Source organism: Seriola lalandi, unplaced genomic scaffold (assembly GCF_002814215.2).
Source record: "Seriola lalandi dorsalis isolate HSWRI2012SDOR001 ecotype SW California unplaced genomic scaffold, Sedor1 jcf7180002054360, whole genome shotgun sequence".
Lineage (NCBI taxonomy): Eukaryota > Metazoa > Chordata > Actinopteri > Carangiformes > Carangidae > Seriola > Seriola lalandi.
Genome location: NW_019524913.1, coordinates 686,646 through 703,062, shown reverse-complemented (window position 1 = coordinate 703,062; position 16,417 = coordinate 686,646). Strand labels below are relative to the sequence as shown.

Genomic DNA, 16,417 nt, shown 5'->3' with positions numbered 1-16,417 from the left:
ATCCTTTCTAACAAAAAAAAAAAAAAAAAAAATCTATTTATTTTATTTTTATTTTTTTAATCCACTGGGGACAAAAGAGCAGGTTAGTTGGGGTGATTGTAGCTCAAGTTTTAACCAGACATCAGAAAAAAACAATTTTAAGTGAAAGTCGCTCCTCTGCATGATGAAGAGGTCGTCACTGACCCTGACTGCATGGCTGAACAGCCTGATTCACCGGTTTGTGCAGCATACAAAGCATTCTTTATTACTAATGGATGTAATCTCAAATGAAAGCGCTGACCTACGATGTGACCAATAGGCAAATTGTTCAGATGTGAATGTTGTCTAAAAGGGCTAAAGAGATAAAACGCTATAAAAGCTATAGTGTATTGATTTATCACCGCACAGTGAAATAACGCAGGCAGCAAATAGGCATTAAGTACAGATTTCAGGGACTTGCACTTCGCTTATTTCAGTTTTCAGCTACTTTATATCTCTGCTCCACAACATTTCAGAGGAAAAAATTATACTTTTCGCTCTACTACATTTATGATACATTTCAGATTGTCATTAGAAAAACATATGATGAGCTTCTTAAAATCAACACATAGTGGTTCTCAACCTTTTCTTTTTGTGACTCCTTACAAAAAGTATCTGGTCAGAAGAAGAAACATTTCTCCTCTTTACTGCTCATATATTTTCATATAAATAACAGTTTGAGGCTAAAAAAGGAAACAAAGAATTGAGTACTTTAACTTTTATACTTCTTTAAGCAAAGCATCTAAGAAAGCTTCTTCCGCCACTGACTATAGCTGCGCTCTGCTGTGAAGACGCAAACCACAGACTTTTTATCAGTGTTAAAGCTTACAAGGTTGAATATTTGATACTCAAAAGACTTTTTTATTTAAGTTGGTGTTTGCTTTAAAAGGTGAATGTCAGCATTTTACCCTCATAGTTTCATGTCAGATTGACTGTGCTGAAGCCAAAATGTCTTTAGTGTTATTTGTGTCTAAAAATATCAAAGTAAAAAGTGTGTACAAATACTCTACTGATGACTGAAGGGAGTATTTATGCATGTTCTGTGCAAAAACACTGGTTATCATTATAAGAGCTAAGATGTGTGCAGTTGTGTAGTAAGAGCTGGTTAAAGGTTGATCAGATGGTGGTTATGTGGCTCTTAAAATGAGCCTCTTCCTGTGCGCACGTGGGCAACGGCCATGTTAGAACTGACCTCAACCAGGTGATTGTCAGGACCGTACAGGTCTTTGTCCAGCTCGATCACCAGGCTCTTAAAAAACGAAGAGAACTTCTTTTTCTGCTTCCCCGGCTGCAGAACAGAGACACAGACAGACGTGGTCAGTTAATGTCTAAAATGAGATACACACAAAGACAAATGTATCAAATACATAAAAGTACACAAATGCAAACACTTGTCTTCATGTGTTTGCTTATAGCAACAATACTAATCAAAAAACCCACAAGAGGCCAAGTGAGATCACAAAGAAAAGTGAGACACTAGACATTCTCAGGGTCCACTTCCTCTGAGCTCAACCAGAAATATTTGTGGTTTGTGAAACCTAAATGCTTCCTACCGCTGTGAAATGACGGCCTTGCCCCGGACTGCTGAGAACATCAGAGTTTTTTGAAGCAAAGCTTACAGCGCAGAAACATAAGTCAGATCATTCTGTTTTTCATGGTGCATCTACACTCTCTCTAAACACTTTTCACAACAGTAATCAATCATTTTAAATTCCGATACTTTTTACTGTCCAACGGCATTTAATCAGATCAACAGCGAGCGTGACTGCAGGCCAAAAAAAAACAGCCCAGAGCGGCTCCAGGATCAAAAAGCGGCACACTTTCACACTAAATGGGAAGAATATGATTTATGTAATCTAAATAAGTAGCTATTTGCCTTACAATGAATTAATCTGCCAGAGAAGACATAACACTAAACCAAGCAGCAGATCAGTGTCAAAGAAATTGTAAAAGTTATTTCATGTTCAAATAGCCTGTGTAACACGGCTGGTAGCTAATTTTTATTTTTAAATGTAGGTGTGAAATAAATAAAATGTGCGTTTCCTTAACAAAACTCACATCATCAAGCAACTTCCCCTCTACTCGCAGCTCCCATGATGCAATGCTGCCATCGGAGTCATCAGCGTCAGGTCTGGCGGGGTTGAAGGTGTTAGATATGTAAAGCCTCAGTTTACGCTTTTGCTGCTGACACAAGAGCATAATAAAATTCCACAGTTTAAAAGGGACATTCCACAAAATCATAAGTTGAAATTCACGTTAAAGACATCTTCCTTGGACTGATTGGCTCCATATAACAGCAGAAGTCTCTTTAACAAGAGTGAAGACGTCAAATGAGTCTTGAAAAGGATGTTTTTTTTTGTCTTTTAAAATGAGACAAAACTAAAAAAGGTGAAAAATACAATCTTGCTCTGAAAGGTACAATTTTATGACTCTCTGACGACTGTTAAGGAGAAATAATTACTGTTTTCAGGTTTTTTAAATCCAAAAATGGATAAATTGTATTTTTTGCAATGACCCCCTGTGGGTCATGATTTCTTTTCCTTACCTTCATTGGTCTCTTCAGTGCTTCCTGGATGTCCACACGTTTGCGCATGATGGTCTGGTCCAATTTGCGCTCAAACGCCAGCAGATCCATGTAGGCCTGAGACTCAGGGACCAGCTCACGGATCTGCTCCAAGAGGGAGAGAGGACAATCTGACATTAAAATCTTCAGGTGGACAACTGCACACACACTGGATTAAGAAGTCAGATTTTCTTCACATATACCATCTGAATATCACTAAAGAGCTTAGGCAGATTAGCTGTCTGTCCTGGGTGCTGGTAGGGGGTCTGCTGTCCTGTTTCAAGGACATTTTAGCCCCATACATCCAGTTTCCTGTAATTTCCCCTATAGCTTTTGACATCCATTATCTTGATGGTTAAGAGATAAAGCTAATGTAGCTAATATTATCTAACAAAATGGCTGACTTGTAGACAAAGATGGTTCCAACACATAGGATCCAGTATGTTTGGAGCAAATGCTATGGCAGCTGACTGCTAATAAGCTAACGTTACCTTAATCAGATAAGAAGTTAAAGTATTTGAGTGATAACATTAGCAAACAATACGGACTTTGTTGCATTAGCTGTAAGACAGGTCAACCACCTGCCAGCATTAGCCAAAGTTATGGACCTGGTTACCTTGGAGATAAAGCTGACTAACTTATTTTTTTATTTTAAATATTTTTTGGGGCTTTTATGGAACCTGTTCATTTGCAGCTAAAGTGTAAAAATCTTCAAATCCAACACATCATGTGTTTATGGCTGTACCATCCCATCTATTTGAAATATTCTTGATGTCTTATGTATCATCTTTCTATCATCTTCTTTTTCTTTTCTCAAAATTCAGCCAGACACATTTGGTGTTTTTTTTGAAAGTTTGGGATTGTGTCTAGAATTTGAAATAAAGTTCAGAAGCTTTGAAAAAAGTTTTAGCAGCACAACATCAACTCGCACTGCGCCTGGCCCAACGGCGAGCCAGTGGGGCTTTTCAGTTGAACTCAAGTCACCCTGGTTGCTTAAGAGATTTATACCTTGACATACCATAAACAAATAAAAAACTGTCAATTAACTGTGACAGATAATATTTGCTCTGTATGAGACTTATTTATTTTCAAAAGCTTATTTTTCTTTTACTCGTAGAAAAGGGACACAAATATCTGCCCAGTCCATCATTAACACAATGGTCCACACCATCCTGGGGACACTGGGGGATACAAATGAGATGCAGTGTGTGCAGCCAAACAGCCAGGACTCAGACATTATCATGCTGATGAAAGTCCTCTGAGCTTCGAGGGCTGCTGCTTACCAAATTGTGCACACACACTCCTACACTTCATTCCTTCTCCTCCCTCCCTCTTCTTTCCTTTTTCATGTTTCTTTCTAACTGGCTGCTTTCATTGTTCCCTCTCATTCCTCCTCTATCTGAATCTCACTGCCTTTCCCCGGGCTGAGGTGCTGAGCAGACGGAGGAGTGTGGCAGACATTCCCTGTCCCTGACTCATTATTGTGGAGTGGCGCCCCAGCCATGCCTACTGCTATCTCGCTGTCTGGGTTATGTTAGGGGATAAGACCTGAGCCCAGACGCTCAGTGTCCAGACCTCCATAGTTTCAGTGTGAAAGCCTTCTGCCTGCTGGCCAGGACATGGTGAGGTTATGGCATGGCACAGGGCCGAAAACTGAAACCACGGGATGAAAATCAAACCTCAGTCGGCACAGACTCACCTGTGGAAACGTGGTGATTCTGCTGCCTCTTTCGGTTCTAGTCGTGGTTTCATCTCTGCCATATCCCATTGACTATTCCAATTTAAATAAATAAGCCACCATCCAAAATAACAGAACGAAACCCTAAAAAAGAAACCCTTAAACCTCCTGATCGCTCCCCTCATCCTCTCTCTTCTCATTTGGAAATAACACATAATCATCTGGCCTTCTGTGCCTTCCAAGAACCCCTGACATCAAAAAGCGGCCAGGATTTATCTGTTCTGCACACAAAAGATAATAACACACACACACACACAGAAAAAACAGAGCAACAAAGGTAAAAATATGCAGCCTCACCCTTTGCGGAAGAATCTTGTCTGCCATTTTCCTTCTCTTAGCACTACAGAGAGGGAGAGAAAGACAGAGAGAAAGAGGAAAAAGAGAGCATGTTACTATGGTGACTGATAGCGTAGCACCCAGGCCATCTGCTAAAATGCTGGGCCATATCCAGCACCCCAGCGTCCCAGCTGTGTGTGTGTGTATGTGTGTGTATGTGTGTGCATACGTGTGTTTATGTGCTCATGTGTTCTCTGAAATGCAGCGGTCCACCTGGAGAGCGAGAGCCTCTATCAGCCAAAAAAGTGTCACATCACACGTCTCTTGCCTGACATGTATTCTCTGCACTTATGCGTGCGCGCACAAACACACAAACACACACACACACACACACACACACACACACACACACTCTGCAGATTCACTGGGGCCGCTGCAGCAGGACTTGGATGGTGACAGGATGTGTGTTAAGGAGCTTTTAGGAATGCAGATTCCTCCACAGAGGAGAATGTATGCATGTGTGTAGATATTTTCATTCACGAATTTCAGGCATTTCCTGCTGTGTGAGAACAACATATGTTTACTGATACCATGGGGTTTTTTTGTCTTATACTTACCAAGGAGGGACTGAGAACAATAAGACAACCTGTGCCAAGTTGGTGCCTTTGACAGAACTTTCTTTCTAAGTGAGTCTGATTACAAAAACAACACTACAGCTTCCTCCTCTATTCAAATTTCCTTAAATATTCCATCGACATCTGTGGACACCTGTGATAGGTGGAGCACCCATGTAAATTCATGCAAGTGTACTGATCTCGGTGCCTGCAGAAGGACACTGCAGAAAGAGCAATTTAAAAAAAAAAAAAAAAAAAGAAAAGAAAAAGGGTGAGTTAATCTTATTCTTCTCATCAAAGAGAAATAATCTTGACTTGTAAGTGTTACATCTTCCTTGTGAAGCTTTGAAAGGTGTAAATAAGCAGAGAATTTATATCTCAGGGTTTTTCAGATCCTTCTCTGTTCTTCTGTTTTACTTAATTGAGATGAATTACACAGTAATGTCAAGCACATTTATTGTAAATTTTCAAGGTTCATTGCTTTGATCAAGTCTTTTTTTACTGATTTATTGCAAGTTTAAAACAAGACATTTAGCAAAAATATTTTGATTTATTTTGATATTAAATGAGCAGATTGATACCACTGACATGTCTGTGCTAAATATAAGGTTGTATCAAGCAGGTGGTTAGCTTAAATTAGCATTAAGATGAAAACAGCTATCTAGGGAAACAGCTAGCCTTGCACTATCCAGGTAACAGCACCTCTAAAACTCAATTAACTAAATTAAATAATTAACATGTTATATGTTGCTTGTTTAATCCATACACAAAATGAGCGGTAAATACTTTTGACAGGAGTTGTGTTGGACTACTTCTTGGCTTGAAGCAGTAACTAACTGCCATAACTTGTGATGGTTTTTTTTTACCTCTAGTTTGCAGTTAAAAAACAAGATGTAATGCTAATCTGTTAGCTTTGGAGGTGCTAGTCAGCAGATTTTGCTACATTTCAACAGGGCAAAATGCTTCCCCCTGCTTCAGGTATTCATGCTAGGCTAAGCTAACTGGCTCGTCGCTGTAACTTAATATTAAACATACAGACTTCAGAGCTGTAGCAATTTTCTAATCTAGTTCTTGGTAAGAGAATAAACAATTTTTCTCAAAATGTCAAACTATTGATTTAAAGGTCGGAGAGTCTTTTGCATTGATCTGGTTTTCATGCTAGTTCAAAATCTTATCTAGCTGTTTTTGCTTACCTGATTTCTTGTTTGATACTAGGGGTGGGCGACAAAGATAAAATCTTCTATTACAGTACAGTAATTTTATATAGGAATTTAGATATACGGTATATATTGCAATAAAGTTTAAACTATTTATATATACAGTTGTCGAAGAAAGATAAAGATGGAAATGTCTTTTCTTTAATTAATTAAATAACTGAAAAATCAAGATGCTCTCTAATTAAAACTGGTAGCAATAAACTAATACAACTAGAGCTATTTAAGCAATATTACACGAGAAGGGGTGATGTACTGAATATCAGCAAGGCTGTGACTGTCTTCTCTACTCGGCCTGCGACCGAATCACAGCCCTGCTGATATCACGACCTTGAGTGTGATATTGCTTTTATACAACAGTTATACAAGCGCCACATTAGCTAAATAAGCAACAACATATTATGATTTATTTGTTAATTTCATTCTTCATTTGGCTAAGCCTACACAAATAGAACTGGACTGGTACAACAAATAAACATTGTCATGACCTGCACAGTGCGCACTAGCTTGCTACTTCGTCTACCTCGGTTACCTCAGGTGTGTGCTTAAGTATACAGGGGTCTTTCCTTAATCCTCTTCTGACGACCATACACTATTTAATTCAAATGTTATTTCTGGAAATATAGATAACGACCGTTCATGTAATGCTAATTAACGGTCAATAGAACACCTGTAAAGCGGAGTGATACACGTAGTTAAAAGTCGCAGTGCTGTTGTACTGTATGGAATGCCTCTCGTCCAATCAAATTACTTGGTCGGAACTAACTGTTGCATAATTGGCAACAGTCTTGGACCAGTCCACTTGTGGAACTGTTTGTGTTGGCGTTGCCAAATAAATGTTAAAATGAACGAACAAATCATAATCTATTGTTGTTTATATAACTCATATGGCGCTCACAGAACTATTGTATAAAAACAATATTACACTCGAGGTCGTGGTGTTGTACTGAATATCACACGGCTGTGTGTCTTTGGTAGGAGGCCGCCGAATCACAGCCGTGTTGATATTCAGTACATCACTCCCTCTCCTGTGATATTGCTTAAGCATCACATAAACATGTAAAAACAGTGCACACGCTTGTCACTTGGTCTGCACGTTACCTCGGGTGTGCGCTTAAGTATCCAGGCTTCTTCCCTATGTCCTCTTCTGACGACCATACATCATTTAATTCAAATGTTATTTCCGGAAATATTTTCATCTTTGAGTTTGTTTGTTACAATCTAAAATAGATAACGTCCGTTAATGTGACGCTAATTAACGGCTGATAGCGCACCTGTAAAGCGGAGTGATACATGTAGTTAAAAGTTCCTATCCCTGTTGTCCTCTCTCAGCACTCATGGAATGCCTCTCGTCCAATCAGATTACTTGGTCGGAACTAACTGTTGTATAAAACAGCAAAAGATATTAAAAAGCCTCTGCTGGTTGACAAGTCAATATTTTATTTCCATATTTATATCGCCAAACCCTATTTGGTAGTAGCAATATCCTTCTAGATTACAGAATATTATGTTTGTTTTTTGTTTTTTTTGCAGTGTGGATAAATTTTATCACAGAGCACTGCAACGATCTGTGAGGCAGTATGTTACAACAGCATGCCAAATACTGAAACAAGCCTGCTGCAAGGAGAATTGGAAGATTCGGGGGTGCATTGCAAAGGAAAACACAAACCTGCATCACAACAATCCGCCATTTTACACTAATTTAAAAGGGTTTCAGATTGGATTCTACTTTATTTTTATGTTCTAGCGGCAAAAAAATTGTTTCCATCATGCCATGCTCCAGTCCAAAGCATGCACCACTACATTTTAGGAGTCAACTTCTAGGCCCGTACCTATGTTTGGCCAAAACAACTCATTCAGGGAGTGCTGGGCTCAGGTGAAAGGCTATATAGGCCAGAGTCATCAAACGTAAGAAAATGGACATGCAGCAGAATAAACTCCTACTTTGATCCGAGCGTGGGATCTGATTGGGGCTCTCTCATGTCCATCTGCCTCGCCGGCATCTCATTGGCTCCAGGGAATCCGACTGGCTTCCTAAGAATTGGTGAGGATTCGAAGGTTGTCCGATTAGAGTTGTGACGAGACACACACTCAGTGGCAGCAAGTAGAGGAGTAACACCTGGTGGTTCTGGCTGTTTGTATGTCTGTATGTGTTGGATGTGTGTTAAGTTCAAGGGTCTGTTAGTAGGTGCAAACTCTAAACTCAGACAAGGGCAGGCACTGGGATGGTTGTGTAACTGTGTCCATGCACGCACAAAGTGCAGCAGAGGAGGACCTGGGAAGCGTCCTGCTCGTCTGAGGGACACGCTCATTCAACAAAGTTTCTCAGTGAACCAAAACAATCATGCTTCACACACATAGACAGACAATACACTGATAATGGTGGATCACAGGGAAGGGAGTAGACAAGCAGTGTGCGAGCTTAGCTTTTTGGTTCAGCTCTTAACTGCAAATGTGGATGTAGCACTGATGTAGTAATGTGCAATGGTTTCTCAGGAGCAGATGAAGACAACACGAACAATACTCACAACTTTTTTTGTTTAGTTCTCAAACCAAATCTCCAACCTTTCTGAGCACTTCTACTTCCCAAAACCAGAAAATTCAGCTCTGATCAACACCTTCAACCTGCTGGCCTAGCACCAAGAATCCCCTTTCATTACTGCAAAAACCTCACAATGTTCCCAAGAAACCTGAAGTGTCCTGAGTAACAATGTATGTCATGAGCAGTGAGGAATGGTTTAAGGTTTGACTTCAAGGACTTCGACCAAAGTGAATACCAAAAAGCAAGATTCAGAGGTTCACCTAAAATATCTGGGCTTTATAAGTAATGTGGTTTTAAAGGGAGATAAAAGATAAAATTGAATATTTTATCCCTATTGTGCAAATCAAAATATATGAGGTGATGGATGAAGCTGTGTTCTCAAATAAAAAGCAGAGTAACAGCTGGAAATCTTGAAAGCAGATAACTGAAACAATGGGGTTCATCTTAAGTTACTGTCAAGAAGACATTTGTAGAGAGGAATAAAGGAACTAATCTCGTGATGAAATGTGTAATATCAAGAATAGGGTGAATCTGAGCGACCACAGCAAATTTGTTGTTTGATTACACACTGTCAAACTTCCAGTTTTGTAGAAGGTGTTGGAAGAAATGTGCCAAATTTTCAACAAATTTTTATGCAGCCGAAGAAGTGTTTCACCCTCAGCCCACGAGAGTCTTACAAAGTTCAACAGGAAAATCAAATGATTTGGCATGAAAACGATCCAAATTTTAGGTGGTATGGGAATATTGCAAAGAGGCAGCTGGGCCTAAGGCTGCTATTCTCAATTATTTAAATTACTGATTTGTCTGCAGATTATTTCTCCAAAACAGAAATATATTTTGTTTATTATTATAAAATAATAATAGCATTATGAGTAAACACTGTAAATGAATATATTTTAGTAAAGTTAACTTCACGTGGGACTAACCTTGTTCCCTAGTGTCAAAGTCCTCTGCCCACTATCCACCCTGGCCACCTGTCTATTAGTTATGTGCTGTATGTAAATGTAGAGCTTCCTACTATCAGCAATATGTTTCCCCACAAAACGTATTTGGGAAAACAAATTATTTCTCGGACACAAGGTTGAGTATTTATACCACTTTATGCAAACCAAATCAGAATTAACTCCTATTTTTAGCAGCAGCTTTGCATAGGCCAGCGTTTGCTCTGCAGAGCAAGTGTATCTAGGACCATAAGGTCTCAATGACACTGCAAACACAGGTGGTTTGCCCTCAGCTGGCAGCAGTGTTGGGCCTGAGCTGGACGGAGGAGCCGGAGCATCAAACTTGTTTGCCAAAGGACACGCACTCTCACAAAGCAACAGAGAGCGAAAGAGATGGAGACACCTGGACGGGTCACCCCTGGACCATTGATCAGACCCTGCACAGACAGCCGGGCCGCTCTGGGGGGTTGAGGCACCGACGCAGGACAACATTTCCCCTGACCTGTTCGACAAGCCCGCTTAATTGTAAGTGGATCAATTGTTCTGCAGATACTGAGAGAGTGAAACAGAGAAAGACAGAGGTCCACTGAGTGTGCATATTGATCGCCTGTCTAATGACCGTACCTGCTACACACTCGTCTTCTTATAGACAACCATCTCCTTATAGATGTGTGTGTGAGTGTGTGTGTGTGCCTGGTATACTGATGATCAGATCTTTTGTTCACAGTAGTTGAATAGCTGACAATAAATAGTGTAACAATACGCCAAAGCACGCTCTAGAGTCTGAATGTCTGCAGACAGCTGTGAGGATGCCACATAGATTTGACAGATTACCAGACTCTGAAGACACATAGAGATTGAACAGACAGAAAACACTCAGTCATGGCGGAGATTGGGATGATCAGAGTGGATGCACAGAGTGAGCAAAAAGTGGAGCACTGGGAGAGAGGCAGTGTGCACGCTCGAAAGCTGCGAACAAAAACTGAAATGAAAGCTGAAAGGAGACACACAAAGGTCATGGTTTCACTTCTCATCAGTGTAATATTTGAGATCAGATTTTCAAAAAAAGAGATTTTAGGAAAGTATGAAGTGGAGCATTGAAACGTTGTGCACAGGTAAATCTGATGTGCCAGCACTGAACATTTTTTTTTATCACTGATTCATTTATTCTTCTGTTTCTGTCGCTGTGAGCATGTTAGCATGCTGACGTTAGCATTTAGCTCCAAAAAAGTCGCAGAGCAACGAGCTGTGGACTTTCAGTCTTGTTAAGGGATAAATCACTTTTATGACTGATGATCAAATTATTTATCAAAACTGTTGTCAATTAATTTTATTTCTTAATCGCGGGGCTGTGTGTTGTTTGAACCAGTACAATACCTCAGTTTCTAAAAGCTTTGTTTTAATTGAACATAACAACTCTCGCAGATGCTTTGTGTTTGACACAGACAGCCAAATAAGAACTTTAGCGTTGTCTAAAATGATCAAAATTCAGTGTTTAATCAGGAATTGTGTATTCAAAGACTAAGTAAAAATGACCACTTTTTGACACATTTCAGCTGTTACCAAAGAAACTACTTGAGACCCAGAGCTTTTTATAGTGCTTGCACATGATTCAAGGCCAATTCCATATTTCCATAAAATATGAGCAAAGTCATATTTGTTGTTCATCCAAACTTGTTAAATTGAGAGTGTAACCACAGCTGTTGTTGTCCAAATAATCTCACAGATCACACAAAAGCAGACACATCAGGAGCTGCTTTACGCAAGCCATGCAGTATTTAGGTGGCTGGAGGTCAGCTGGACTCACTTTCTGGCCCGGTTCTGGACGGCCTGCTGTTGCTGCTGCTGCTGTTGCTGCTGCTGCTGCTGCTGGACCTGCTGGGAGGGGGCAGGCCTCTTGCGACTGGGCTCCATCACCGGGGTGGGCAGGCCGGGCCGCACCGCCGGGCTCCCTCCGTACGGCGGGCCGGGGGGGCCCATGGGAGCTCCCTGGTGGGGCATCCTCGCTCCAGACGGCATGCCAGGACGCTGGGAGGAAACCAGAAAGAGAGGGAGGGTCACATGTATGTTGAAGACATTCGCTACTCAGTGTTGTGATTAATTATAATCACAAATTAGAGCGTCTAAAAATACAACAAAGGAAACATTAGATCAAATGTAACTTTTATTCATTTCACGCTGGTGGATTCAAGGCGGACTAGGGAGAATTTTTTGGTAAACACACCCATCTTGTCAATAAAAAAATCATGAAGTAGAGCTGCAACAAAGAATGTCTCATCGTCTCCTTATCCAGACCTCACAGATTTCCTATTTAAAATAAAATCCTGGTGTCTGTTCTGGTTACAACTGCTCAGATTTCCAAGCCATCCTGAAACTTAAGCTCAAAATACAAACAGCAAACTCACTATATTATATATTTTTACCTTTCTCCTACCTTTGGTAACCTTCTAACAACAGCTGGGTTGGTAAAGAAGAATATGCTTTGCATTGCAGTGACGTCAATTCGCAGGATTTCTGTTTTCTAATGTTTTGTGTTTCAACCGTCTTGTGAAGCCTTAAATGGAGTGCAACGCAGTATGTGATTTGTCATGTTAGACTGTGACATTAGAGAGCAACACGAAATATGCAGCATATATTTTAGGCAACTTTTCAGTCTGAGGGAGAGAGTGTTTGAGAAAACCAACTGATACTAGAGGAGCGATCTGTCTTATTCAGTCTTGTTTAAAGACACTGACAGTAATTTCCAGAAAACACAATAAACAAGAGCAGCTGTGGCGAGAACAAGCAGAAATGTCGTTTTTCTGACTTGTTTTCTCCCCTGCTCTCGTCTCCTTTAAACAAAAATCAACTTTGATGGCTGCAAAATAGACCCAATGAAGATTTTTTCGCAGTGTGCAACTCTCTGTCTCACGCACACACACACACACACACACACACACACACACGCACGCACGCACGCACGCACACACACACACACACACTCCTAAACAATGCAAACAGTGTCAGAAGCCACAGTCCCACACTCCCGTCTTGACGCCTGGGAACAACTGGGGGACTCTCACCTGTGCTTGTCACTCCCATGGCAACAGCTGCCTCCCGCCTCAGTTTATTGTCTGACACTAGGGAGGGGTTTGTGCGATAGAAAGAAATCCTTTCACTTTATTCAGAGCACAGACCTCCTACCAGAAAGCTAAGAGTGACCAGTCCTCTAATTAAAATGAAATGACTGGAAGAAGTAACCAGATCCAATACTACACTGTAAAAATACTCCATTGGACCGCCTAGCATACAAAGTCTTACCTAAGTAAAAGTACTGAGTATAAGTACTAAGTAGTACCAAGTATTAGCAGTAAATGTACTGCAGCAGATGAGAATGATAGTGTTATAATCTAATATATTACATTACTGAATTTGCATTAACATGTTAAGCTAGCTACATGGCAAAGTGCTTCCCTGGACTCCTGCTCCTTTACCTCTCCTAACAACAGATAGCTCGTCCTCGGCTGCAAACACAAACCAGCAGCTCAGGTCGGTCTGCACAATCTTTCATCACTCTCTTCCTCGGGTAAATGCAACTATGGGATAGTATGAGCTAGCTAGCCGCCCAGAGTGTTGACAGTCGTTACTCAAGGCGGCTAATGTCACCAGTTATCATCGACGTTACTTTTAGTTATAACTCCATTTTACATTTATCGACCAAAAAGAAACATTCTAACTAACTGAATTAATTCCATATATTACACAGCCCTTATTGATATTATGTTTACTTTGCTGCATATTCTTACATAATTTTGCATTTAATCAAATTACAGCCAAACTATACATTACCTGGGGGTTAATGTGGGGTGGGGGAATCTGATTAGGGGCCAATGGCTCACTCTTAACCTGGGGCTCCCTTGAGTTAATCTGGCCCTGACTGTTGGGTGGTCTGATATATAACAATGCATCGTATTTCATAAGCTCCTTCGTAGGTTTTGTATATTAAAATATTAATCTGTAAAGTAACTAGTGAATGTACGTGTCAGATAAATGTAGTAAAGTAAAAATAAGACAATATTTCCCTCTGAAATGTAGAGTAGTACTTGAGTAGATGCATTAGTATTACACCGATGATAATTCCTCTACAAAATCAAATTTATGTGTTTTTCTTATTAACCATCACCATGCAGAGAAGACTTTGTCTGAGTCCAAACTGGCACAGAAACCGCCTACATTTGGTAACAGAATGGGTAAATGTTGGAGGAAGAGAACAGCTGAAAGATACAAATCAGGAGTTTCAACTCCTCACGTACGCTCACGTACTTCCAACATTTCACACTGTTTGTCACCTCTCAAGTGTGGATTACACTGCACGCATATACACATATCTAATGTGATCTTTAGACCCTCCACAAACACACACAAACAAACCCAGAAACCAAATAAAAGAACAAGGTAATGAACGACAGAGAAGGTACAATTAAAAAAAAAAAGAAGAAGAAGAAGAAGAAAAAAAGATATTAAATTGTGTTAAAATGTAAATGTGTGTATTCACAGGGAGATTTAATAACTCAGGACAGATTATAACAGCATTCAACAGGCTCAGACTGACATATTACATGGCCTTTGAAATGGTGACCAAGCACAGATCCTGTGATAAGAGGCAGAGCAGGCGCTGCTGTCACTCTGGCTGGGAGATTATTGGTGGGGGGAGGGGGCAGCAGGGGTCAAAGCAACTGAGAAGGGTCTCCAAATGGGAGAGGATAAAACAACATATGGTCAGGGCCTCCTGCTTGAACGTGGTCACCTTATGGAGTCTAAAGAGAAGAGACCCCCTTCTCTTTTTTGTCTACTTCCTACCTTAGCTGGACAACTACAACCAAACAGACAAGAGACTAGACTTTCAGCAGCCAGACCCACCCAGACAGACATCGCTCCTGTTACAGCCGTCTGTCTGGAGAATTTAAGCTTTTCAGATAACAGATACCGAGAGCCATAGCTGGATAATGTGTAAGATGAATTTCCCCTAAATCCACACACACAATGAGTGGTACTCTATAATCTGACCTGCTGAACCGACTCCAACGCTCTGCCCGGAGCTCTGCCAGCCAGCCAGCCAGCCAGCAATCGAATCTGCCATGTGGATGGATATCTGAGAAGTGTGTTGGCATCTCGGGGAAGGCTGCAGGGATTTGAGGAGGCCAAACTTACCCACACTGTACTAAACATATGAATCTGTGGGTTGTTACATGGATGGTTCCTTCTATGGCTTCCATTGGCACCCTGAAATCTATTAAAAACTGGATGAGGTTCCTCGAACGGGACGTGACTCATTCGTTAAGGGCTCAGACTAAAGATCGTTTTCTTTATTGATTTACTGTCAAGTGTCAGACAACAGTGACACATGTCAATCATTATATCAAAGAAAACCCAAGTTAAGATATTCATAATCTTTTTTTTTTTTTTTAAATAAAATATTCAGACAAAATAAATCCCTATTTTTCATGACAACGTATACATCTCATTAAAGAAACATTTACTGAAGTCTCGGTTTTTATTACGACCATTCCCATCATCAGATCTTATTCCTGTAATTCAACAATGTGAGCATTAGTGGCTTTTCTCTGTTTTATATCATTTTATATTGAATATTTTGGACGGTAGGTCGAACAAATCAAGAAGGCATCACCTTGGACTCTGGGACCTTGTGAGGAGCATTTTTCTCACTGTGTCTAGACCAAATGATGAATCGATTAATTGATAGCAGAACTGATTTGTGGGAATATTGGACAGGCCTACTTATTTGAATTTTGCACATATACCATAAGATGGGATTTCATCCATATTGCCTCTAACCTCTGGTATCAAATAAAGAGTAATGGCTCTGATTAATTACTTTAACCTGATTCACCTCAAATGTGATTACAACATTGAAAGATATCAATACCCCCCCCCCGTCACTCTAGTAAATCCACAGACCTCACTGTGAGCAATTTCTGTTTTTTCGATACAAAATAATTTCAATGAAAACTGTTCACGGCAAGGTCTGCGAATTATCCTGAGTAGCCGAGACATTGTGTTTTGGAAAGACAAGTGGCTGTTGAATTTTTAAAAATTTACTTCTCAATGCTGCGAGCGCCATGGACGAAGTTTCTTCAACCTCCATTGTACCGGGGTGGAGGCAGAAAACTGAGATATCTCGAAATCTGAGTCAATAAAACCAAAGAAATCTGTGTGGCTAAACACCATCAGAGGAAAGGACTATTTCGTCTTTTGGGTGATTTGGGTGAACAAACCCTTTAAGCAAGCGATCCAGATGATCCCAGATGTGAGGGTGAGGTTTATGTTCAAAAGGTCCAATCGCTCGCTTACACAAACACACTCACAAGTACAGATGACAAAGCTACAGTGTGTCGTATTATGTTTTGGCTTATCGGGGTTTCCCATGCAGAGCGCTGGAAGGCTTTTCTCATCACAGCGGCCCTCGCTGACCTCCAAACACACACACACACACACACACACACACACACAC

The 16,417-nt window shown here is 40.5% G+C and overlaps 1 protein-coding gene across 5 annotated transcripts in view; it reads right to left on the bottom strand.

Moving 5' to 3' along the window:
• The window catches only part of smarcd3b (SWI/SNF related BAF chromatin remodeling complex subunit D3b), a 40,235-nt gene that overhangs the window by 7,818 nt on the left and 16,000 nt on the right, over positions 1-16,417 (bottom strand). For 2 of the 5 annotated variants that reach the window (XM_023408378.2, XM_023408376.1), the window contains exons 2-7: positions 11,714-11,934; positions 8,368-8,457; positions 4,617-4,659; positions 2,564-2,686; positions 2,077-2,202; positions 1,211-1,306 (exon numbers count right to left, since the gene is read on the bottom strand). In XM_023408378.2, coding sequence (XP_023264146.1) covers positions 1,211-1,306; positions 2,077-2,202; positions 2,564-2,686; positions 4,617-4,659; positions 8,368-8,457; positions 11,714-11,934 — 699 coding nt within the window. The remainder of the gene's footprint in view (positions 1-1,210; positions 1,307-2,076; positions 2,203-2,563; positions 2,687-4,616; positions 4,660-8,367; positions 8,458-11,713; positions 11,935-16,417) is intronic. The other 3 variants (XM_023408377.1, XM_023408380.1, XM_023408381.1) reach the window with 3 other exon arrangements.